Raw genomic sequence first — 24082 nt, 5'->3', positions numbered from 1 at the left:
CTCCCTGCATCGTGGGACTGAGGAGAGAGAAGCAGACCTACTTAAATGATAGGCTCTGCTTCTTAGGCTACTGGACACCATTAGCTCCAGAGGGTCGGAACGCAGGTCTCACCCTCGCCGTTCGTCCCGGAGCTGCGCCGCCGTCCTCACAGAGCCGGAAGATAGAAGCCGGGTGAGTATAAGAAGAAAGAAGACTTCAAAGGCGGCTGAAGACTTCAGATCTCCTCTGAGGTAACGCTGCGCGCCATTGCTACCACACACAACACTCACAGCGGGCACTGAAGGGCGCATGGGGGGGGGGGCGCTCTGGGCAGCAATTATAAACCTCTTGGGACTGGCTAATAATATATATAGAGGCTGCGGAGGCACTATATTATAGAATCCCCCGCCAGTATAGAAAATTTGAGTGGGACCGAAGCCCGACGCTGAGGGGGCGGAGCTTGATCCTCCAGCGCCATTTTCTCCACAGCACACTGCAGAGAAGCTGGCTCCCCGAACTCTCCCCTGCTGAACACGGTGACAGAGGGCAAAAAAGAGGGGGGGGGGGCACTTTTATTGGCGCAGTGAGTGTATATTTATATAAAAACGCTGTTTGTCTGGGAATTTGGTTTCCAGTGTCAGTTGGCGCTGGGTGTGTGCTGGAATACTCTCTCTCCGTCTCTCCAAAGGGCCTTATTGGGGAACTGTCTCCATATAGATATATCCCTGAGTGTGTGGAGGTGTCGGTACGCGTGTGTCGGCATGTCTGAAGCGGAAGGCTCATCTAAAGAGGAGGTGGAGCAGATGATTGTGGTGTCTCCGTCGGCAATGCCGACACATGATTGAATGGATATGCTGAATGTTTTAAATACAAATGTGTCTTTATTACATCAGAGGTTGGACAAAGCAGAGTCCAGGGATAGAACAGGGAGTCAATCCATGGCTTTGGCCGTGTCACAGAGCCCTTCAGGGTCTCAAACGTCCCCTGTCCCAAGTAGCAGACACTGATACCGACACGGATTCTGATTCCAGTGTCGACTACGATGATGTGAGTTTACACCCAAGGGTGGCCAAAAGTATTCATTATATGATTATTGCAATAAAGGATGTTTTGCATATCACTGATGACCCCTCTGTCCCTGACAAGAGGGTATGCATGTTTAAGGAAAAGAAACCTGAGGTAACCTTTCCCCCATCTCATGAGCTGAACGCGTTATTTGAAAAGGCTTGGGAAACTCCAGACAAGAAACTGCAGATTCCCAAAAGAATTCTTATGGCGTATCCTTTCCCTGCGCAGGACAGGTTACGGTGGGAATCCTCACCCAGGGTGGACAAGGCGTTAACGCGCTTGTCCAAAAAAGTGGCGCTGCCGTCTCCAGACACCGCCGCCCTCAAGGATCCTGCTGATCGCAGACAGGAAACTACTTTAAAGTCTATTTATGCGCATACAGGTGCTTTGCTCAGACCGGCAATAGCATCGGCATGGGTGTGTAGTGCAGCTGCAGCTTGGACAGATACCTTGTCAGTTGACCTTGATACCCTAGATAGGGATACCATTTTATTGACCTTAGGTCACATTAAAGACGCAGTCTTATATATGAGAGACGCTCAGAGAGACGTTGGTCTGCTAGGTTCGAGAGCCAACGCCATGGCGATTTCTGCTAGGCGACCCCTGTGGACCCGCCAATGGACGGGTGTTGCCGACTCAAAGAAGCATATGGAAGTTTTGTCTTACAAAGGTGAGGATTTATTTGGGGAAGGTCTCGCGGACCTGGTTTCCACAGCTACCGCGGGCAAATGTACTTTTTTTACCTTATGTTTCCCCACAGCAAAAGAAAACGCCGCAATAATAGATGCAGTCCTTTCGGTCGCATAAGTCCAGAAGAGGTCGGGGCTCTTCTTTCCTCGCCAGAGGTAAGGGAAGAGGGAAAAAGCAGCCTGCTACGGCTAGTTCCCAAGAGCAGAAGTCCTCGGCTTCTACTAAATCCACTGCATGACGCTGGGGCCCCACTGAGGGAGTCTGCGCCGGTGGGGGCACGTCTTCGACTCTTCAGCCACGTCTGGGCTCAGTCAGACATGGATCCTTGGGCAATGGAAATTGTATCCTAAGGCTACAAGCTAGACTTCGAAGACATGCCTCCTCGCCGGTTTTTCAAATCTGCTCTACCGGCTTCTCCCCCAGAGAGGGAGATAGTTTTAGCTGCAATTCAAAAACTGTGTCGACAACAAGTGGTTGTCGAGGTTCCCCTAGTTCAACAGGGGAAGGGGTACTATTCTACCCTATTTGTGGTCCCGAAACCGGATGGCTCGGTCAGACCCATTCTAAATTTAAAATCCCTAAACCTATACTTGAAAGTTCAAATTCAAGATGGAATCGCTCCGGGCAGTGATCTCCAGCCTGGAGGAGGGGGGGGGGGGTAATTTATGGTGTCACTGGACATAAAGGATGCATACCTTCATGTCCCCATATATCCCCCTCATCAGGCGTACCTGAGATTCGCTGTACAAGACTGTCATTACCAGTTTCAGACGTTGCCGTTTGGGCTTTCCACGGCCCTGAGGATTTTCACCAAGGTAATGGCGGAAATGATGGTGCTCCTGCGCAGGCAGGGAGTCACAATTATCCCGTACTTGGACGATCTCCTGATAAAGGCGAGATCGAGAGGTCAGTTGCTGAAAAGCGTGGCGCTCTCCCTGAGAGTGCTGCAGCAACATGGCTGGATTCTGAATCTACCAAAGTCACAGTTGGTTCCAACAACTCGGCTATCGTTCTTAGGCATGATTCTGGACACGGAACAAAAGAGGGTTTTTCTCCCAATGGAAAAAGCCCAGGAACTCCAGAACATGGTCAGAGACCTGTTAAAACCGAAAAGGGTGTCAGTCCATCAATGCACTCGAGTACTGGGAAAAATGGTGGCGACCTACGAGGCCATCCCCTTCGGCAGGTTTAATACGAGGACGTTTCAGTGGGACCTTCTGGACAAGTGGTCCGGGTCCCATCTTCAAATTCATCAGAAAATAAACCTGTCCCCCAGGGCCAGGGTGTCTCTCCTGTGGTGGCTGCAGAGTGCTCACCTTCTAGAGGGTCGCAGGTTCGGCATTCAAGACTGGGTTCTGGTGACCACGGACGCGAGCTCCCGAGGATGGGGAGCAGTCACACAAGGAAGAAATTTTCAGGGGATATGGTCAAGCCAGGAGGCTTGTCTACACCAACGTACTGGAATTGAGGGCCATATACAACGGCCTACGTCAAGCCGGAGAATCTTCTTCGCGACCTACCGGTTCTGATTCAATCAGACAACGTCACAGCTGTGGATCATGTAAACCGCCAAGGCGGAACAAGGAGCAGAGTGGCAATAGCTGAAGCCACCAGGATTCTGCGCTGGGCGGAAAATCACATAAGCGCTTTGTCAGCGGTCTTCATTCCGGGAGTGGACAACTGGGAAGCAGACTTCCTCAGCAGATACGATCTCCATCCAGGAGAGTGGGGACTTCATCAAGAGGTTTTTGCAGAGATAATAAGTCAGTGGGGACGTCCTCAAATAGACATGATGGCGTCAAGAAGCTTCGGCGGTATTGTGCCAGGTCCAGGGACTCTCAGGCAGTAGCTGTGGACGCCCTGGTGACACCGTGGGTGTTTCAGTCTGTCTGTGTTCCCTCCTCTTCCACTCATCTCAAAGATATTGAAAATCATAAGACGGAAAAGAGTGCAGACAATACTCATTGTTCCAGATTGGCCTCGAAGGGCCTGGTATTCCGATCTTCAGGAAATGCTCACAGAAGATCCGTGACCTCTTCCTCTCAGGGAGGACCTGTTTCAACAGGGGCCCTGCGTGTTCCAAGACTTACCGCGGTTACGTTTGACGGCATGGCGGTTGAACACCGAATCCTAGCTGGGAAAGGCATTCCAGAAGAAGTCATCCCTACTCTGATGAAGGCTAGAAAGGAGGTGACTGCGAAACCTTATCACCGTATCTGGAGAAAGTATGTATCTTGGTGTGAAGCCAAGAATGCTCCTACGGAAGTTTTCCATCTGGGCCGTTTTCTCCACTTTCTACTAAAATTAGACTTCATTAAGGTACAGATTTCGGCCCTATCAATTTTCTTTCAGAAGGAATTGGCTTCTCTCCCAGAAGTCCAGACTTTTTTGTAAATGGAGTGCTGCGCATACAGCCTCCTTTTGTGCCTCCAGTGGCACCATGGGACCTTAACGTGGTGTTACAGTTCCTAAAATCTCACTGGTTTGAACCTCTTCAAACGGTTGAATTGAAATTTCTCACTTGGAAGGTGGTCATGTTGTTGGCCTTGGTATCTGCAAGGCGGGTGTCTGAATTGGAGGCTTTGTCTCACAAAAGCCCCTATCTGATTTTCCATGTGGATAGAGCTGAATTAAGGACTCGTCGTTTCATATGAACCAACCTAATGTGGTACCTGTGGCTACGAAGGACTTGGAGGATTCCAAGTCCCTTGATGTAGTCAGGGCCTTAAATATATATGTAGCCAGGACGGCTCGGGTTAGGAAAACAGAGGCACTGTTTGTCCTGTATGCAGCCAACAAGGTTGGCGCTCCTGTTTCTAAGCAGACTATTGCTCGCTGGATCTGTAACACGATTCAGCAGGCTCATTCTACGGCTGGATTGCCGTTACCAAATTCAATTAAGGCCCATTCCACTAGGAAGGTGGGCTCTTCTTGGGCGGCTGCCCGAGGTGTCTCGGCATTACAGCTTTGCCGAGCGGCGACTTGGTCGGGTTCAAACACTTTTGCTAAATTCTACAAGTTTGATACCTTGGCTGATGAGAACCTCATGTTTGCTCAATCGGTGCTGCAGAGTCATCCGCACTCTCCCGCCCGGTCTGGAGCTTTGGTATAACCCCCATGGTCCTTACGGAGTCCCCAGCATCCTCTAGGACGTAAGAGAAAATAAGATGTTAAACCTACCGGTAAATCTTTTTCTCCTAGTCCGTAGAGGATGCAGGGCGCCCGTCCCAGTGCGGACTAAAATTCTGCAAGGCTTGTATATAATTATTGCTTACATAAGGGTTATGTTACAGTTAAGATCAGTCTTGGACTGATACTGTTTTGTTCATACTCTTAACTGGTTGATTATATTCCATGTTATACGGTGTGGGCTGGTATGAATCTTGCCCTTAGATTAACAAAAATCCTTTCCTTGTACTGTCCGTCTCCTCTGGGCACAGTTTCTCTAACTGAGGTCTGGAGGAGGGGCATAGAGGGAGGAGCCAGTGCACACCTATCTAAAGTCTTTATAGTGCCAATGTCTCCTGCGGAGCCCGTCTATACCCCATGGTCCTTACGGAGTCCCCAGCATCCTCTACGGACTAGGAGAAAAAGATTTACCGGTCGGTTTAAAATCTTATTTTTTTTTTTACCTTTTGCTGAATATCATATTATGTTTTAGTGCAAGCAGTTTTTCAGAGAAGTCTTTACACCTGTCCGGGGGTGGGGAGCTGAAGAGTGACCCATTTGTGCGCCAAAACGGAAACCTTTTGCGTCGAGCCAATTTGTTTAGCTGGGTTCTGCTGCTTTACGCGGCTACGCCAAACTGATATGGACGTGATCAGCGCAATAAAGGGAAACAATTTGATTATCGCCCCATGTTCTCCCGTCACTTTAGACGGGAGGTCGGGTGTGATTAAACAATTGAATTCCCCCCCACAGTATTTCCATACCTTCTCTAAGTATATATTATGTGGCAGCTGTAGGTATTTAGATTACATAACGAAGGCAAACTGCCAGAATGTGTTCCCTCTATAAAGATTTTAATAGGTAAGAAACTTCACATCTTAACAACCTTTGATTATTCAACTGTGAGAGAAAAGCTAAATAAATGTAAATGAATATTAATATCCTTTATTTATATGCCATTACAAGGGTTTCGCAGAACCTTACAAATGACATAAGTAGAAAGAGTGCAAACAAAACAAGAAAAAAACGCATAGACGCACAGTACAAATCATTGCAGAACATGCAGAAAAAAACACAAGACCTCTCACTGTAGATCTATCACCAACACATGCTGCAGAGGTAGCCATTTATTTGAGTTTAAAGAAGTATTCATGAAGTGATATCACTAGTACTCAAAAATAGGCCAGATCTTGTTATGTCCTATAAAAAATGGCTAACCCTTTTGTGTGTTCATGACAGTTCAGTATAAAATTTGAAAGACACATCAAACTTACATCTAGATTGTGTCTCTAAGGGTATCTGTTGTGTATATATTCCCATATCGACAACGATTAAAGTAATTCAAATGTCTCAGATATTTCAGTTATACGTTCATCTTTATTGTGTATATAGAAATGGAAGGTAGGTGTGCCTGGAGATATTACGTCCTTGCTTTGTCACTTGCTGGCGTTTGGCAAGCCTCACTAATGTTGTTGCACTGCAAGTGAAATCTCCCCTCACAAATTCCTTCTCTCATTACAGGTCCTTTCACAGACGTTGTTACAACAAACCTGAAACTCTCTAATCCCACAGAAAAAAATGTTTGTTTCAAAGTGAAGACCACAGCACCTCGTAGGTACTGCGTAAGACCTAACAGCGGTGTCATCGAGGCCGGCTCATTCATCAATGTATCTGGTTAGTATGGAGGCAGACTATAATGTCCATTCTTGTTTCTGATCAAATGCCATTTAATGTAAAAGCATGGCTGGCACTAATGAGAACTGTTAAGAAGCTAATGGTACATAAAGGTGACAAACAATGAAATCATCAGAAATAGATCAGCGCAGGGGTCGGTGGGGCTAGGGGCAGCTCCCAGAGCTATTCAATTCAGTGCATTGTCATCCCCGACTAGAAGATTCCGACAGAAATTTAGAAATCCGCCAAGACTTAGATCTGCGATGCTTTTGTGTGTCTCAGATTGAACAAAACAGCATCGCGGTGGGCACTGTGGACATAGAATGCCCATTCTTGCGAGAACCTGTTTAGTCTGCGAGAATAGGCCTTCCCTGACATGACAGCGCACAGAATTGAATAGAAGCGGTGAGCATATTACCAGCGCTATTTAATCCGTGCTGAATTGAATCTAGCCCAATGTTTTGTCATCTTGCAAATCAAATCAAAATTCCTATTGGCTGTAATTGGCCACAGAGGTTTAATATTACAGCAAGAGGAAAACAAACCAAAAAAACAATAAACATAGTGTACAAAAGGAACTTAATGCAGGGTTGCTGCAGCCATTTTGGGTAATAAATTCCACAGGTTACATAACCTTCGCATGAAAGGTACCAGCTGAGGTATACATTGTGAGCGCACTACATAGGTTTCCCAGTGTGGTATAGGCAATGCCTAAAAGAGATAACTCAAAATTAGGAAGTTGCAGTGTACTAAAGCTAGAAGCAGAAGCCTTACATATTCATCAGTTCCAAGTATTTTTCATCCCACCCATGGGTGTACCAGGTGGTGCAGCCACCTTGGGTGCACTACAAAAGTTACAGAGTCTGAGGTAAGGCATACAATAAACTAAAATAAATATATACAAGAACGGAAAAAGGCAGTGGCACTCCGGGATTAGGTGTAGTGGCCCGTATCCCCTTTGTTCACTCCTTGACAAATGGGCTACGGCCCCAGAAACTTGGATTTAATGTGACTTTTTTAATACAAGTTTTCTACACTTCACCAGCTGCTGCCCTTTTCCGTTCTTGTGTGTACTATCCGCGGAGGATACCTGGGTACTACCTGTTTGTACTAAGAGTGACTGGCATTCTACATCGATCTACAGATAGAGCAGCACTCATCTGAGGCGGCTCCATCGCAAACGTGCACGGATCCGTCTGCCTAGTCACGCCGGGAGTGCACAGAGACGTTCCCATTCAGAGCGTCTCTGTCCAGGCGCGTGGACGAGGGATGCTCTCCATTCAAGTGAATGGGACGCGTCTCCGTTGCGGGCGCGCGTGCCCTGCCGGGATCGCTCTTTGTCAGGCCGCACTTCTGGTCTTGCTCGGATTGATGCTGTCAAAATGCTGGTGATGAGGAGAATAATCCGCCTCTTTCTCTGCCGGTCCCGTCTCTGATGCTGCCCTGCTCAGTGCTGTAAATGCTGGGACGACAGCTCAAGCTCTGCCCACTGTATGTTAAATATGTTAGGTCTTCAGGCTGACTCTGTCAAAGTGCCCTAGGTCTCCTTGCTTAGCTTCGTAACTAACGTATGCCTCTGCCCCCACCTGTGTGTGCCTCTACCCGCATGCGCCTCTTTTTTTATTTTATTTTCTTCGAAACCAGGTACCTTGCTTATATTGAGGTATTCTGTGTTCTAATTAGGGGATTTATCTCCAATATAGCATTAGCACTAGAAAGCACGGATAGGTTTAAAAGTAAAAAAAAAAATTGAATGCACACAAAAAAAATATAAAAAAGTTAAGATCAGCAGGCAATGGGTAGGTATCAAACGTACAAAAAGTAAAACCTAAATGAGCTTATCTGTCCAATAATCTGGATACAGGCGTGTGGTACCTCATGCACAAGGGGAGGACCAATTGAATTACTCCAGTGAGTGCCCATTACGTTTGGGCACGCATAAAACAATTTAACTTTTAACCGTGTTTGTACTTTGGAGGCAATTCACACTCAACTGTGACTGTAAGGTATAACCTAGCTAAAATATTCAACCCAAATTATTCTGTAGTCTCCTGCACTGCATAATTGATTTCTTCCCTAGTCTGGGCCAAAGAGCGAGCCACCATAAATTTAAAGTTCTTCCAATAGATCAAAACTGTCCTGGGTTTCTTGCTCTCGCCAACATAAAGCTATATTGCTATGCTTCACAAGTACCACTTTTCTGGAAACGGATAGTAGGGAACTCGGAGTAATGCCCAGTATAAATAAAATTGGTACATGCCATATACAGGTTTGTTATGTCAGCATGGGCATAATGTGGACACTGAACTTGTTAACACTATGTTGACATTGGTTTGAATGTGAACATACTTTAAGGTTTCTGATTAAAAGCTTTATTGCACAAACCCTTTAAGATCTATGTATGCCCCAGAACGAAGGCTGTTTTAATCCTTTTTGCCCTTGTGCACTAGTATGTTTATGTAAAGGTGCATACACAAGGTGAGATCCTTGCTATGCCTGATTTTGACACTGATTTCCCTTGAACTCCCCCAGAGCCCAGAAGCACCGATTTTGACTATCTGTACTTTTTCGATTTGGACTCTGTACGATTTTGACAGTGCCAATTTTGACTATACTTTGTACTAGATAGTACACTATATAGACAAGATTGACTTGCCTGCACAATCTATCTAGCCTTGCGATACCGACCCCACGGGAGTGCACATCGAGATCGAATCGGGATCGCAAGCTGCCTAAACATCTTGCGATTTGCAGCAACTTTCCTTGCAAATTTAACTATATAGTCAAAACCGAAAGCAAAGATCTCACCATGTGTACACATCTTAAGGCTGAGAGCACTACCAACCCAGTGCTGTTTCATATTTGCAGTACAAAGACAGGCTCTTTTGTTGGTTAAACCTGTCCCCCCTCCTTATATTGTTACACTGGTGTGGATTCAACGTTATTTTCTCTGACGTCCTAGTGGATGCTGGGGACTCCGTAAGGACCATGGGGAATAGCGGCTCCGCAGGAGTCTGGGCACAAAAGTAAAGCTTTAGGACTACCTGGTGTGCACTGGCTCCTCCCCCTATGACCCTCCTCCAAGCCTCAGTTAGATTTTTGTGCCCGAACGAGAAGGGTGCACACTAGGTGGCTCTCCTGAGCTGCTTAGTGAAAAGTTTAGTTTTAGGTTTTTTATTTTCAGTGAGACCTGCTGGCAACAGGCTCACTGCATCGAGGGACTAAGGGGAGAAGAAGCGAACTCACCTGCGTGCAGAGTGGATTGGGCTTCTTAGGCTACTGGACACCATTAGCTCCAGAGGGATCGAACACAGGCCCAGCCATGGAGTCCGGTCCCAGAGCCGCGCCGCCGGCCCCCTTACAGAGCCAGAAGCAAGAAGAGGTCCGGAAAATCGGCGGCAGAAGACATCCTGTCTTCACCAAGGTTGCGCACAGCACTGCAGCTGTGCGCCATTGCTCCTCAGCACACTTCACACTTCGGTCACTGAGGGTGCAGGGCGCTAGGGGGGGGGTGCCCTGAGCAGCAATAAAAACACCTTGGCTGGCGAAAATACATCACATATAGCCCCCAGGGCTATATGGATGAATTTTAACCCCTGCCAGAATACACAGAAAAACGGGAGAATAAGGCCGCCGAGAAGGGGGCGGAGCCTATCTCCTCAGCACACTGGAATTAGGCGCAGTATTAAAAATACAGCAGCTATAAGGGGAAAAACACTTATATAAGGTTATCCCTGTGTGTATATATATAGCGCTCTGGTGTGTGCTGGCAAACTCTCCCTCTGTCTCCCCAAAGGGCTAGTGGGGTCCTGTCCTCTATCAGAGCATTCCCTGTGTGTGTGCTGTGTGTCGGTACGTTTGTGTCGACATGTATGAGGAGGAAAATGATGTGGAGACGGAGCAAATTGCCTGTAATAGTGATGTCACCCCCTAGGGGGTCGACACCTGAGTGGATGAACTGTTGGAAGGAATTACGTGACAGTGTCAGCTCTGTATAAAAGACAGTGGTTGACATGAGACAGCCGGCTACTCAGCTTGTGCCTGTCCAGACGTCTCATAGGCCGTCAGGGGCTCTAAAGCGCCCGTTACCTCTGATGGCAGATACAGACGCCGACACGGATACTGACTCCAGTGTCGACGGTGAAGAGACAAATGTGACTTCCAGTAGGGCCACACGTTACATGATTGAGGCAATGAAAAATGTTTTACACATTTCTGATAATACGAGTACCACCAAAAAGGGGTATTATGTTCGGTGAGGAAAAACTACCTGTAGTTTTCCTGAATCTGAGAAATTAAATGAGGTGTGTGATGATGCTTGGGTTTCCCCCGATAACAACTGATAATTTCTAAAATGTTATTGGCATTATATCCTTTCCCGCCAGAGGTTAGGGTGCGCAGGGAAACACCCCCTAGGGTGGGTAAAGCGCTCACACGCTTGTAAGAACAAGGGCTCTACCCTCTCCTGAGATGGCCGCCCTTAAGGATCCTGCTGATAGAAAGCAGGAGGGTATCCTAAAATGTATTTACACACATACTGGTGTTATACTGCGACCAGCAATCGCCTCAGCCTGGATGTGCAGTGCTGGGTTGGCGTGGTCGGATTCCCTGACTGAAAATATTGATACCCTAGATAGGGACAGTATATTATTGCCTATAGAGCATTTAAAAGATGCATTTCTATATATGCGTGATGCACAGCGGAATATTTGCCGACTGGCATCAAGTGTAAGTGCGTTGTCCATTTCTGCCAGAAGAGGGTTATGGACACGACAGTTGTCAGGTGATGCGGATTCCAAACGGCATTTGGAAGTATTGCCTTATAAAGGGGAGGAGTTATTTGGGGTCGGTCTTTCAGACCTGGTGGCCACGGCAACAGCTGGGAAATGCACGTTTGTACCCCAGGTCGCCTCTCAACATAAGAAGACGCCATATTATCAGGCGCAGTCCTTTCGTTCCCAGAAGGGCAAGCGGGCAAAAGGTTCCTCATTTCTGCCCCGTGACAGAGGGAGAGGAAAAAGGCTGCAGAAATCAGCCAGTTCCCAGGAACAGAAGCCCTCTCCCGCCTCTGCCAAGCCCTCAGCATGACGCTGGGGCTTTACAAGCAGACTCGGGCACGGTGGGGGCCCGTCTCAATGAATTTCAGCGCGCAGTGGGCTCACTCGCAAGTAGACCCCTGGATCCTTCAGGTGATATCTCAGGGGTACAAATTGGAATTCGAGACGTCTCCCCCTCGCCGTTTTCCTAAAGTCGGCTTTACCGACGTCTCCCTCTGACAGGGAGACAGTTTTGGAAGCCATTCACAAGCTGTATTCCCAGCAGGTGATAATCAAGGTACCCCTCCTGCAACAGGGAACGGGGTATTATTCCACACTGTTGTGGTACCGAAGCCGGACGGCTCGGTGAGACCGATTCTAAATCTAAAATCTTTGAACACTTACATACGGAGGTTCAAATTCAAGATGGAGTCACTCAGAGCAGTGATTGCGAACCTGGAAGAAGGGGACTACATGATGTCTCGGGACATCAAGGATGCTTACCTTCATGTCCCAATTTACCCTTCTCACCAAGGGTACCTCAGGTTTGTGGTACAGAACTGTCACTATCAGTTTCAGACGCTGCCGTTTGGATGGTCCACGGCACCCCGGGTCTTTACCAAGGTAACGGCCGAAATGATGATACTTCTTCGAAGGAAGGGAGTTTTAGTTATCCCTTACTTGGACGATCTCCTGATAAGGGTAAGATCCAGAGAACAGTTGGAGGTCGGTGTAGCACTATCTCAGGTAGTGTTGCGGCAGCACGGTTGGATTCTCAATATTCCAAAATCGCAGCTGGTTCCGACGACTCGTCTTCTGTTCCTAGGGATGATCCTGGACACAGTCCAGAAAAAGGTGTTTCTCCCGGAGGAGAAAGCCAGGGAGTTATCAGAGCTAGTCAGGAACCTCCTAAAACCGAGCCAAGTCTCAGTGCATCAATGCACAAGGGTTCTGGGAAAAATGGTGGCTTCCTACGAAGCAATCCCATTCGGCAGATTCCACGCAAGAACTTTCCAGTGGGACCTGCTGGACAAATGGTCCGGGTCGCATCTTCAGATGCATCAACGGATAACCCTGTCACCAAGGACAAGGGTGTCCCTCCTGTGGTGGTTGCAGAGTGCTCATCTTTGTCAAAGTCAGAAAAATATCTCTATGCACACTGCCATATTTGCACCTCATTCATGTCCACGCTGCGCATGCGTACGCTCTCCCGTACGTGCACATACTCACAGCCGCGGGCACCCGCAGGCGCACGGTATACGTATTTACGGTAGAGTTTATGTAATCATAGCGTGCGACTCAATCGTTACATATTTTCATTAATAATGTATTTTATAGATCATGGTCCCTTTGATAGATTCTGAAAGTTTGGTTAATATAGAATGTCCCTGAACGGAGGAATCCCTCTTTGTATTGTGCGAAGGGTCTAACAGGAGTCATACAGCAGTGTTTGGTACCCATCGGAAGAGTATTTAAATAGCAATATTCCGGTGTTGGTTTGGAGCGGATTAATCGCTCGTGCGAATAGTTATGGACATAAGAAGTTATGTCCATTTATTATTATTTGTTCTTACTAAGTCATGCACCTGAACAGTTGGAGACAGGTATCAGTGGGTCTCAAATGGCTCTTTGACCTCAGAGATCCCCCAAACAATAGTTTGCATGTTGGGAGGGCCTCATATCTTTACATGCATAAGGTAAGCACCGGAATAGTAATTGAAGATCAATTGTACTCCAAATCAGTATCTTTCCCGCAGACGGAGTACAATAGTCTTTAATTACACTGAGCTTTGAGACTCAATGAGGAGGGATTAGGGTTTGTATCCAGGAGAATGAGGGCTGAGATGTCATTGTCTCAACTGAAAGTGGACATCATGAATATAGAACAAAACCCAGACAGGATTCTGTTTTGTATTCGTCAAACAATAGCTCTCCAGAAGACAGGAATGTGTTGGTCATCACCCATTGTGTTGCATAACCAAGGCCACTGATACAAGACAGCCCACCTGTATGAATCAACCTATGACCTTTGTTATAATGCGAAGCCGAATTCCTGCGTCCAATGGACAATGAGATTGTAGGGACCATTGGATTGCATTGTGTGAGTAGCATAAAAGACGGGCCTGTGGCATCCAGCTGGCACTTCTCATCAAACGGTTCTCATTGCTGATAATCGGGAAGCTGGCTGTCCAGAAGCGCTTGCGATCGTTACCCTTGTGCGTAAGTTTCTCTCCGTAATCATTGTCTTTCTGTGAGCCATTTCTCTCATATCTCTCTCTCTCTCTCTCTCTCTCTCTCTCTCTCTCTCCTCACTTTCTCTCGTATTTTCCCTTGATTAGTATTGTATTGTATTGTATTTCTTGTATAGTTATTTGGTTAGGAAGTCTCTGTTATATTGTAGTGTATCATTTGTACTGTGATTCTTTTTGCAAGTATAATAGTCATAATACAGATAATAGGCTTTGGACCCTAAACAAGTATCTGTGTATTTTCTCATAGTGTTAAGTGTTCACAGAGCGTCGGTGACGCTCAAGCAGCTTTGTAGTTAATCAGGTTACACCAGGTTGCACTTACACATTGTCTCTACATAAAGGTATACTGTGTATCTCATTGTTAAAGGTATAGATATCAAGGTATAGCGTTGTGAGCGTCTGCGCCGCTGGTGATCTCCTCGTGGTCTCGAGCGTCTGCTACGCCATAGCGAATCATTACGTTAGTCAACAGCCAATAGCGTGCCTGCCTGTGATCTCTGGGCCGTGAGCGAACGTGACGCTTGAGCGTCTCGCCTACGGCTAAGCGATCGTTACGCAACTAGCGTACCCTTACGGTACTTCTTAAGTAAACAGCGTACAGTGTTCTTAGACCTCATAAAGGGTTGTTTATACGATAAAGGAATTCAGCTTTATCAATATCTTCTAGAGGGCCGCAGATTCGGCATTCAGGACTGGGTCCTGGTGACCACGGATGCCAGCCTGCGAGGCTGGGGAGCAGTCACACAGGGAAGGAATTTCCAGGGCTTATGGTCAAGCCTGGAGACATCACTTCACATAAATATCCTGAAGCTAAGGGCCATTTACAATGCTCTAAGCTTAGCAAGACCTCTGCTTCAAGGTCAGCCGGTGTTGATCCAGTCGGACAACATCACGGCAGTCACCCACGTAAACAGACAGGGTGGCACAAGAAGCAGGAGGGCAATGGCAGAAGCTGCAAGGATTCTTCGCTGGGCGGAAAATCATGTGATAGCACTGTCAGCAGTGTTCATTCCGGGAATGGACAACTGGGAAGCAGACTTCCTCAGCAGACGCTCTGGTAACACCGTGGGTGTACCGGTCAGTGTATGTGTTCCATCCTCTGCCTCTCATACACAAGGTACTGAGAATTATAAGATGGAGAGGAGTAAGCACTATATTCGTGGCTCCGGATTGGCCAAGAAGGACTTGGTAACCGGAACTTCAAGAGATGCTCACGGAGGATCCGTGGCCTCTACCTCTAAGAAGGGACCTGCTCCAGCAAGGACCCTGTCTGTTCCAAGACTTACCGCGGCTGCGTTTGACGGCATGGCGGTTGAACGCCGGATCCTGAAGGAAAAAGGCATTCCGGATGAAGTCATCCCTATCCTGATCAAGCCAGGCAGGATGTAACCGCAAAACATTATCACCGCATTTGGCGAAAATATGTTGCGTGGTGCGAGGCCAGTAAGGCCCGACGGAGGAATTTCAACTGGGTCGATTCCTACATTTCCTGCAAACAGGAGTGTCTATGGGCCTGAAATTGGGGTCCATTAAGGTTCAAATTTCGGCCCTGTCAATTTTCTTCCAAAAAGAACTAGCTTCAGTCCCTGAAGTTCAGACGTTTGTAAAAGGGGTACTGTATATACAGCCTCCTTTTGTGCCTCCAGTGGCACCTTGGGATCTCAATGTAGTTTTTGGGTTCCAAAAGTCACATTGGGTTGAACCACTTAAATCTGTGGAGTTAAAATATCTCACATGGAAGGTGGTCATGCTGTTGGCCCTGGCCTGGGCCAGGCGCGTGTCAGAATTGGCGGCTTTATCCTGTAAAAGCCCTTATCTGATTTTCCATTCGGACAGGGCGGAATTGAGGACTCGTCCTCAGTTTCTCCCTAAGGTGGTTTCAGTGTTTCACCTGAACCAACCTATGGTGGTGCCTGCGGCTACTAGGGACTTGGAGGACTCCAAGTTGCTAGACGTTGTCAGGGCCCTGAAAATATGTTTCCAGGACGGCTGGAGTCAGAAAATCTGACTCGCTGTTTATCCTGTATGCACCCAACAAGCTGGGTGCTCCTGCTTCTAAGCAGACTATTGCTCGTTGGATTTGTAGTACAATTCAGCTTGCACATTCTGTGGCAGGCCTGCCACAGCCAAAAATCTGTAAATGCCCACTCCACAAGGGAGGTGGGCTCATCTTGGGCGGCTGCCCGAGGGGTCTCGGCTTTACAACTTTGCCGAGCAGCTACTTGGTCAGGAGCAAATAAGTTTGTAAAATTCTACAAATTTGATACCCTGGCTGAGGAGGACCTGGAGTTCTCTCATTTGGTGCTGCAGAGTCATCCGCACTCTCCCGCCCGTTTGGGAGCTTTGGTATAACCCCCATGGTCCTTACGGAGTCCCCAGCATCCACTAGGACGTCAGAGAAAATAAGAATTTACTTACCGATAATTCTATTTCTCGTAGTCCGTAGTGGATGCTGGGCGCCCATCCCAAGTGCGGATTGTCTGCAATACTGGTACATAGTTATTGTTACCAAAAATCGGGTTATTGCTGTAGTGCGCCATCTTTTCTAGAGGCTCCTCTGTTATCATGCTGTTAACTGGGTTTAGATCACAAGTTATACGGTGTGATTGGTGTGGCTGGTATGAGTCTTACCCGGGATTCAAAATCCTTCCTTATTGTGTACGCTCGTCCGGGCACAGTATCCTAACTGAGGCTTGGAGGAGGGTCATAGGGGGAGGAGCCAGTGCACACCAGGTAGTCCTAAAGCTTTACTTTTGTGCCCAGACTCCTGTGGAGCCGCTATTCCCCATGGTCCTTACGGAGTCCCCAGCATCCACTACGGACTACGAGAAATAGAATTATCGGTAAGTAAATTCTTATTACTGCAAAATATCGACATGGTTAGAATATCGACACTGTCCTATCGCTAAGCCTACCCTTAAGCTTAACCCCTGAGGCATTTTCTGAGTATCAACATTTTCACTATGTCAGCATCATAACTGTCATTGTTCTGGTGGTGACGTAATGACGGCTAACCTAATTTACATTTTAATATTGCTGAATAAGAAGCTAGAGTACTACAAGCAAATAGCTGCTTTATTACTGCTCAGGGTTTCTGAGCTCTAGTCTTCAAGTACCCATAGCAGGTTATGGGGGGTATGCAATTAGTTCCGATCGTTTCGGAGCTAATGAATTCGCCCCACATGAGTATTCAATTAGGGCCGTTTTGAAGGCATTTTCGCAAATACCTTTTCACCTTTTTAATTAAGTAAAAAGGCATTGGCGAAAAATGCCTCAATCTGCGAAAATGGCCCGCATTTTCGACAGAAAACATGGATTCGCCAATCCGCGTGTTTTCCACACCTGCCACATTTCTCGCCTAGGCGAAAATCCGGCCCTGCTATTGCATAGAGCGAATCTCTATTCACACTAAAAATAGTGAAAAAGCTCAGTTTTTTTCACCTAGGAGAAAAAATGGAGCCGATTGCATACCCCCTATGTTTTCTGGATTTCTTTAATCATGCACAAGTGAGTTAGTCTATGTTGCTAGTTTAATAATTATCCCTCCACCTTCCATAGAAGTCCCCAAAACATGACCTGTTGAAGACCACTGACTTAGCTTATTGATTAGCTGAAGTACCCGTCGTTGCCTGGGCTTAAATTTTCAAGCTCTTAAGTTATCAATGAGTTGGATGTAACTCAACATTTTAAAAATAACTAGCAGTTTATCAGCTCTTCCAACACACCCATGAGGTGGGAAGCAGTCAATTTACCTACAGTCAAAGTCCCGACAGTCAAAACACCGACAACCGTTAACCGGCGGTCAAAATCCCAACATTTAAAATACAGACAAGGTCAAAATACCAACATTTAAAAAGTTGACAGGTCAAAAAGTCGACATGTTTTTTGTTGTTTTTTTTAATTGAAACAGACATGTTCATACTTTACCATCCCAGTGAACCTGGAGGGGGAATATAATGGGTGGTATTCATGTGACCGCCGGTCAGCTGACCGACAGTCACATGACCTCCTCCACGAGTCCGATGGCTCACTTTCCCGATGGTCGGCATGCCGACCAACAGGGACTATTTCCACTCGTGGGTGTCCACGACACCCATAGAGTGGGAATAGAACCCGTGGCGACCGCAGGTCGCCACCGAGCCCGCAGTGTGGTGAGCGCAGCGAGCCCGCAAGGGGCTTGCTGCACTCGCCCCTCCCCGCCGGGATCCCGGCGTGGGTATGCTGCCGGGATCCCGGCGTCTGTAAGCTGACCGGCGGTCAGGAGACCGCCGGTCAGCCATACTACACCCAATATAATAGTGTGCCGAGCACAGCCGTGAGCTATGCAAGGGGATGTGGTACACTTACACGGTGTCCATGTCGACATACACCCGGGAAAAAAAAAAAGGGAAAAACTTGTCGACTTTGTGTCGACATTTTAACGATCTGTCTTTTGACCTTTCAGTATTTTGACCGTCAGTCAATTATTGTCGGTATTTTGACCGTTTGGATTTTGATTGTATTTCATGCTAAACCTTATGAGGTGGCTGCCCATTGTCTTTCCACTCTGTTCAGTTTTATAATCACTTTTCCATTGCGAGATGGCTGTAAAGTTTTCCTTCTGTTATAAATGTTGCTATTCCAAGTTTTTTGGGTAAACCATATTTTGTCTTCCCACCTCCAGTTCTGTCAGTTATTTTAGTTCATTAATTTATGGTTATTTCAGGTCATTGAATTATGGTTCTGTCAGTTACTACAGTTCATTAACGTTTTCATCCATATCCATCCAGTAGAAGGCCCAGAACAGGCTTCCCGGGTCAAAGTTCTGCCCAGCACAAACCAATGGAAGGTCCGACTAGGACACTAACCTCCCTAAAACCTGGTCAGGATTCAACTGGACCACCTCGCGTTGGTTTCATCCAAATAGGTGCAGGGGTGCCCAAATGCATAAAAAACCAATGAATTTATGTATAAGCTATCCTAAAATGTTATCTGACTGCATGTACACGCAGATTACTAAAACAGAGATAATCCAACATTAATATAATCCACTACTGATGAATAAATTTTTTCTCATACGTCCTAGAGGATGCTGGGGACTCCAAAAGGACCATGGGGTATAGACTGGATCCGCAGGAGACATGGGCACACTAAAAGACTTTGACTGGATGTGAACTGGCTTTTCCCTCTATGCCCCTCCTCCAGACCTCAGTTAGACTTTGTGCCCAGGAGAGACTGGAGACACACTAGGGGAGCTCTACTGAGTTTCTCTAAAAGACTTATTGTTAGGTTTTTTATTTTCAGAGAGACCTGCTGGCTACAGGCTCCCTGCATCGTGGGACTGAGGGGAGAGAAGTCAGACCTACTTCTTCTTAGTTCAAGGGCTCTGCTTCTTAGGCTACTGGACATCATTAGCTCCAGAGGGTTCGATCACTTGGTTCGCCTAGCTGCTTGTTCCCGGAGCCGCGCCGTCACCCCCCTCACAGAAGCCAGAAGAAAGAAGACGGGTGAGTATGAGAAGAACAGAAGACTTCAGTGACTGCAGAAGACTTCAGTAACGGAGGTACAGCGCAGCGGTCGCGCTGCGCTCCATGCTCCCACACACCAATGCACTCACAGGGTGCAGAGCGCTGGGGGGGGGGGGGGGGAAAGAGGAGAGCGCCCTTGGCAGCAATTTACTGAGAGTCTTAAATAAAGCTGGCACAAGATACATATTCGGTGCCCGGGCACTGGGCACGATACCCCCGCCAGTTGAAGCAGCAGTCGCGCTGCGCGCCATGCCTCCCACACGCCAACGTTGTTACATGGGTGCAGGGTGCTGGGGTGGGGGCGCCCTAGGCAGCAAGATATACCTTTTTAAGGGTGTCAGCACAGTTATACAGTGTGTATACACTGTATGGGGACCCCCCGCCAGCATAAATAAGTTTTTAATAGTGGGCTGAAGCACGCCGAGAAGGGGCGGGGCTTAGCCCTCACATCAGCGCCATTTTCTACATGTCCCCGCCAAGGCAATGTAAAACACTGCAAACGTGGGGGGGCACAGTGTTTAGTGCTATATAGAGGACAATATAGCACTATTTGGATTAATGGGCATGTAATCTGTGTGTTGTGCATAGATATCTGTGTGTTCCCTGTCAGATACCCACTATAGCTTTATAGTCGACAGATGTCGACAGGCGTGAGTGCTCTGTCTCAAACTCTTGTGGGGATCATTGTCGGCATTGCCGACGCCTGTTGATACTTGATTCAGTAGATGCAGTGTCAGCGGGTCGGTAGTTGTATACTGGTCAAAAAGTAAACATTGTAGGGGAGACACAGTAGTATGTGCGTGACCCTGTCGGCACCAACTGTTATTACTGGGTGAAAATGAATTTGCTGTACTGCCTTATATCTGTATATGTATGTGTATAGGTATGGTACGGTTCGATGGGCCTATAGCTCGAGCACAGCCATGGTAGTATATGTGGGGGAGTATTATTAAAATTATTTCTCTAACGTCCTAGTGGATGCTGGGGACTCCGTCAGGACCATGGGGAATAGCGGGCTCCGCAGGAGACAGGGCACATCTAAAAAGCTCTTTAGGTCACATGGTGTGTACTGGCTCCTCCCCCTATGACCCTCCTCCAGGCTTCAGTTAGGTTTCTGTGCCCGGCCGAGTAGGGTGCAACCTGGATGGCTCTCTTATAGAGCTGTTTAGAAAAGTCTTTTTTAGGTTTAAACTAATCAGTGATACCTGCTGGCGACAGGATCACTGCAACGTGGGACTTAGGGGAGAGACTTGCAACTCACCTGCGTGCAGGAGGATTGAAGTCTTAGGCTACTGGACACTGAGCTCCAGAGGGAGTCGGAACACAGGTCAGCCTGGGGTTCGTCCCGGAGCCGCGCCGCCGATCCCCCTTACAGACGCTGAAGACGGCAGAGACGGAGGTCCGGTGACAGGCGGCAGAAGGCTTCTCAGTCTTCATAGAGGTAGCGCACAGCACTGCAGCTGTGCGCCATTGTTGTCTCACAGGCTCACTGACACGGTCACGGAGGGTGCAGGGCGCTGCTGGGGGCGCCCTGGGCAGCAATATAAATACCTAATTTGGCAAAAGAAATACACCACATATAGCCATTAAGGCTATATGTATGTATTTTAACCCAGGCCAGTATTAAAAAACCGGGAGGAAAAGCCCGCCGAGAAAGGGGCGGAGCTTATTCTCCTCAGCACACAGGCGCCATTTTCCCTCACAGAAAGGCTGAGGGGAAGGCTCCCATGCTCTCCCCTGCACTGCACTACAGAAACAGGGTTATAACAGAGAGGGGGGGCAATGATTTGGCGATATAAATATATATTAAATGCTATAAGGGAGGAACACTTATATAAAGGTTGTCCCTGTATAATTATAGCATTTTGGTGTGTGCTGGCAAACTCTCCCTCTGTCTCCCCAAAGGGCTAGTGGGTCCTGTCCTCTATCAGAGCATTCCCTGTGTGTGTGCTATAGGTCGGTACGTGTGTGTCGACATGTATGAGGAAAATGTTGGTGAGGAGACGGAGCAAATTGCCTGTAATAGTGATGTCACTCTCTAGGGAGTCGACACATGAATGGATGGCTTACTTATGGAATTACGTGATAATGTCAACACGCTGCAAGCCGGTTGACGACATGAGACAGCCGGCGGACAAATTAGTATTGGTCCAGGCGTCTCAGACACCGTCAGGGGCTTGTAAAAACGCCCATTTACCTCAGTCGGTCGACAGACACTGACACGGACACTGACCCCAGTGTCGACGGTGAAGAAACAAACGTATTTTTCCTTTAGGGCCACAAGTTACATGTTAAGGGCAATGAAGGAGGTGTTACATATTTCTGATACCACAAGTACCACAAATAAGGGTATTTTGTTGGGTGGGAATAAACTACTTGTAGTTTTGCCTGAATCAGATAAATTAAATGAAGTGTGTGATGATACGTGGGGTTCCTCCGATAGAAAGTTATGGGCGGTATACCCTTTCCCGCCAGAAGTAAGGGCGAGTTGGAAAACACACCTTAGGGTGGATAAGGCGCTCACACGCTTGTAAAAACATGGCGTTACCGTCTCCAGATACGGCCGCCTCAAGGAGCCAGCTGATAGGATGCTGGAAAATATCATAACAGTATATACACACATACTGGTGTTATACTACGACCAGCAATCGCCTCAGCATGGATGTGCAGCGCTGAGGGGGCTTGGTCGGATTTCCTGACTGAAAATTTTGATACCCTTGACAGGGACAAGATTTTATTTACTATAGAGCATTTTAAGGATGCATTTCTATATATGCGTGATGCGCAGAGGCATATATTGTATTCTGGCATCAAGAGTAAATGTGATGTACATATCTGCCAGACGAAGACACGACAGTGGTCAGGTGAGGCAGATTACAGACGGCATATGGAAGTATTGCTGTATAAAGGGGCGGTCCATTGGACCTGGTGGCCATGGCAACAGCTGAAAAATCCACCTTTTGTTACCCCGAGTCACATATCGGCAAGAAAGGACACAGTCTTTTCAGTCTCAGTCCTTTCGTCCCCATACGGGCAGGCGGGCAAAGGCCAGTCATATCTGCCCAGGGGTAGAGGAAAGGGAAGAAGACTGCAGCAAGCAGCCCATTCCCAGGAACAGAAGCCCCTCACAGCTTCTGCCAAGTCCGCAGCATAACTCTGGGGCCGTACAAGCGGACTCAGGTGCGGTAGGGGGTCATCTCAAGAGTTTCAGCACGCAGTGGGCTCACTCGCAAGGGAACTCCGGGATCCTACATGTAGTATCCCAGGTGTACATTAGAAATTCGAGACGTCTCCCCCTCACACAATTCACAGGCTGTATTCCCAGCAGGTGATAATCAAAGTACCCCTTTTACAGAAGGGGGTAGTATTCCACACTATATTGTGGTACTGAAGCCAACCGGCTCGGTGAGATCTGAAATATTTGAACACTTACATACAAGCGTTCAAATCAAGATGGAGTCACTCGGAGCAGTGATAGCGAACCAGGAAGAAGGGGACGATATGGTGTCACTGGATACCAGGGACGCTTACCTACAGGTCCAAATTTGCCCTTCTCACCAAGGGTACTTCAGGTTCCTGGTACAGAACTGTCACTATCAGTTCAGACGCTGCCGTTTGGATTGTCCACGGCGCCCCGGGTCTTTACCAAGGTAATGGCCGGAATGATGAATTTTCTTAAAAGAAACATGGACGCTTTCCTGATAAGGGCAAGGTCCAGAGAACAGTTGGAGGTCGGAGTAGCACTATCTTAAGTAGTGCTACGACAGCACGAGTGGATTCTAAATATTCCAAAATCGCAGCTTTTTCCGACGACACGTCTACTGTTCCTAGGGATGATTCTGGACACAGTCCAGAAAAACGTGTTTCTCCCAGTGGAGAAAGCCAGGGAGTTATCCGAGATAATCGGGATCCTCCTAAAACCAGGAAAAGTGTCAGTGCATCATTGCACAAGAGTCCTGGTAAAAATGGTGGCTTATTACGAAGCAATTCCATTCGGCAGATTTCCCGCAAGAACTCTTCAATGGGATCTGCTGGACAAATGGTCCGGATCGCATCCTCAGATGCATCAGCGGATAACCCTATATCCAAGGACAAGGGTGTCTCTCCTGTGGTGATTACAGAGTGCTCATCTTCTAGAGGGCCGCAGATTCGGCATTCAGGATTGGATGCCGGTGACCACGGAGGCCAGCCTGAGAGGCTGGGGAACAGTCACACAAGGAAAAAATTTCCAGGGAAGTGTGATTAAGTCTGGAGAATTCTCTCCGCATAAATAAGCTTAGAGCAAATATATAATGCTCCAAACTTAGCAAGACCTCTGCTTCAAGGTCAGCCGGTATTGATCCAGTGGGATAACATCACGGCAGTCGCCCACGTAAACAGAAAGGGCGGCACAAGAAGCAGGAGGGCAGTGTCAAAACTGCAAGGATTTTTCGCTAGGCGGAAAATCATGTGATAGCACTGTCAGCAGTGTTCTTTCCGGGAGTGGACGACTGGGAAGCAGACTTCCTCAGCAGGCATTACCTCCACCCGGGAGAGTGGAAACTTCATAGGGAAGTTTTTCAGCATGATTGTGGACCGTTGGCAAAGACCAAAGGTGGACATGATGGCGTCCCGCCCGAACAAAAAACGGGACAGGTATTCCGCCAGGTCTTGAGACCTTCAGGCGATAGCTGTGGATGTTCTGGTAACACCGTGGGTGTACCAGTC

The 24082-nt window shown here is 47.6% G+C and overlaps 1 protein-coding gene across 1 annotated transcript in view; it reads left to right on the top strand.

The window, feature by feature from the left end:
- Positions 1-24082, top strand: part of VAPB (VAMP associated protein B and C) — a 214810-nt gene that overhangs the window by 84685 nt on the left and 106043 nt on the right. The window contains exon 2 of the mRNA XM_063959397.1: positions 6428-6580. Coding sequence (XP_063815467.1) covers positions 6428-6580 — 153 coding nt within the window. The remainder of the gene's footprint in view (positions 1-6427; positions 6581-24082) is intronic.

The sequence above is a fragment of the Pseudophryne corroboree genome, chromosome 3, assembly GCF_028390025.1.
Source record: "Pseudophryne corroboree isolate aPseCor3 chromosome 3, aPseCor3.hap2, whole genome shotgun sequence".
NCBI lineage: Eukaryota > Metazoa > Chordata > Amphibia > Anura > Myobatrachidae > Pseudophryne > Pseudophryne corroboree.
Note: the sequence above shows the minus strand (reverse complement) of the source record. Positions and strands in the feature narration are given on the sequence as shown.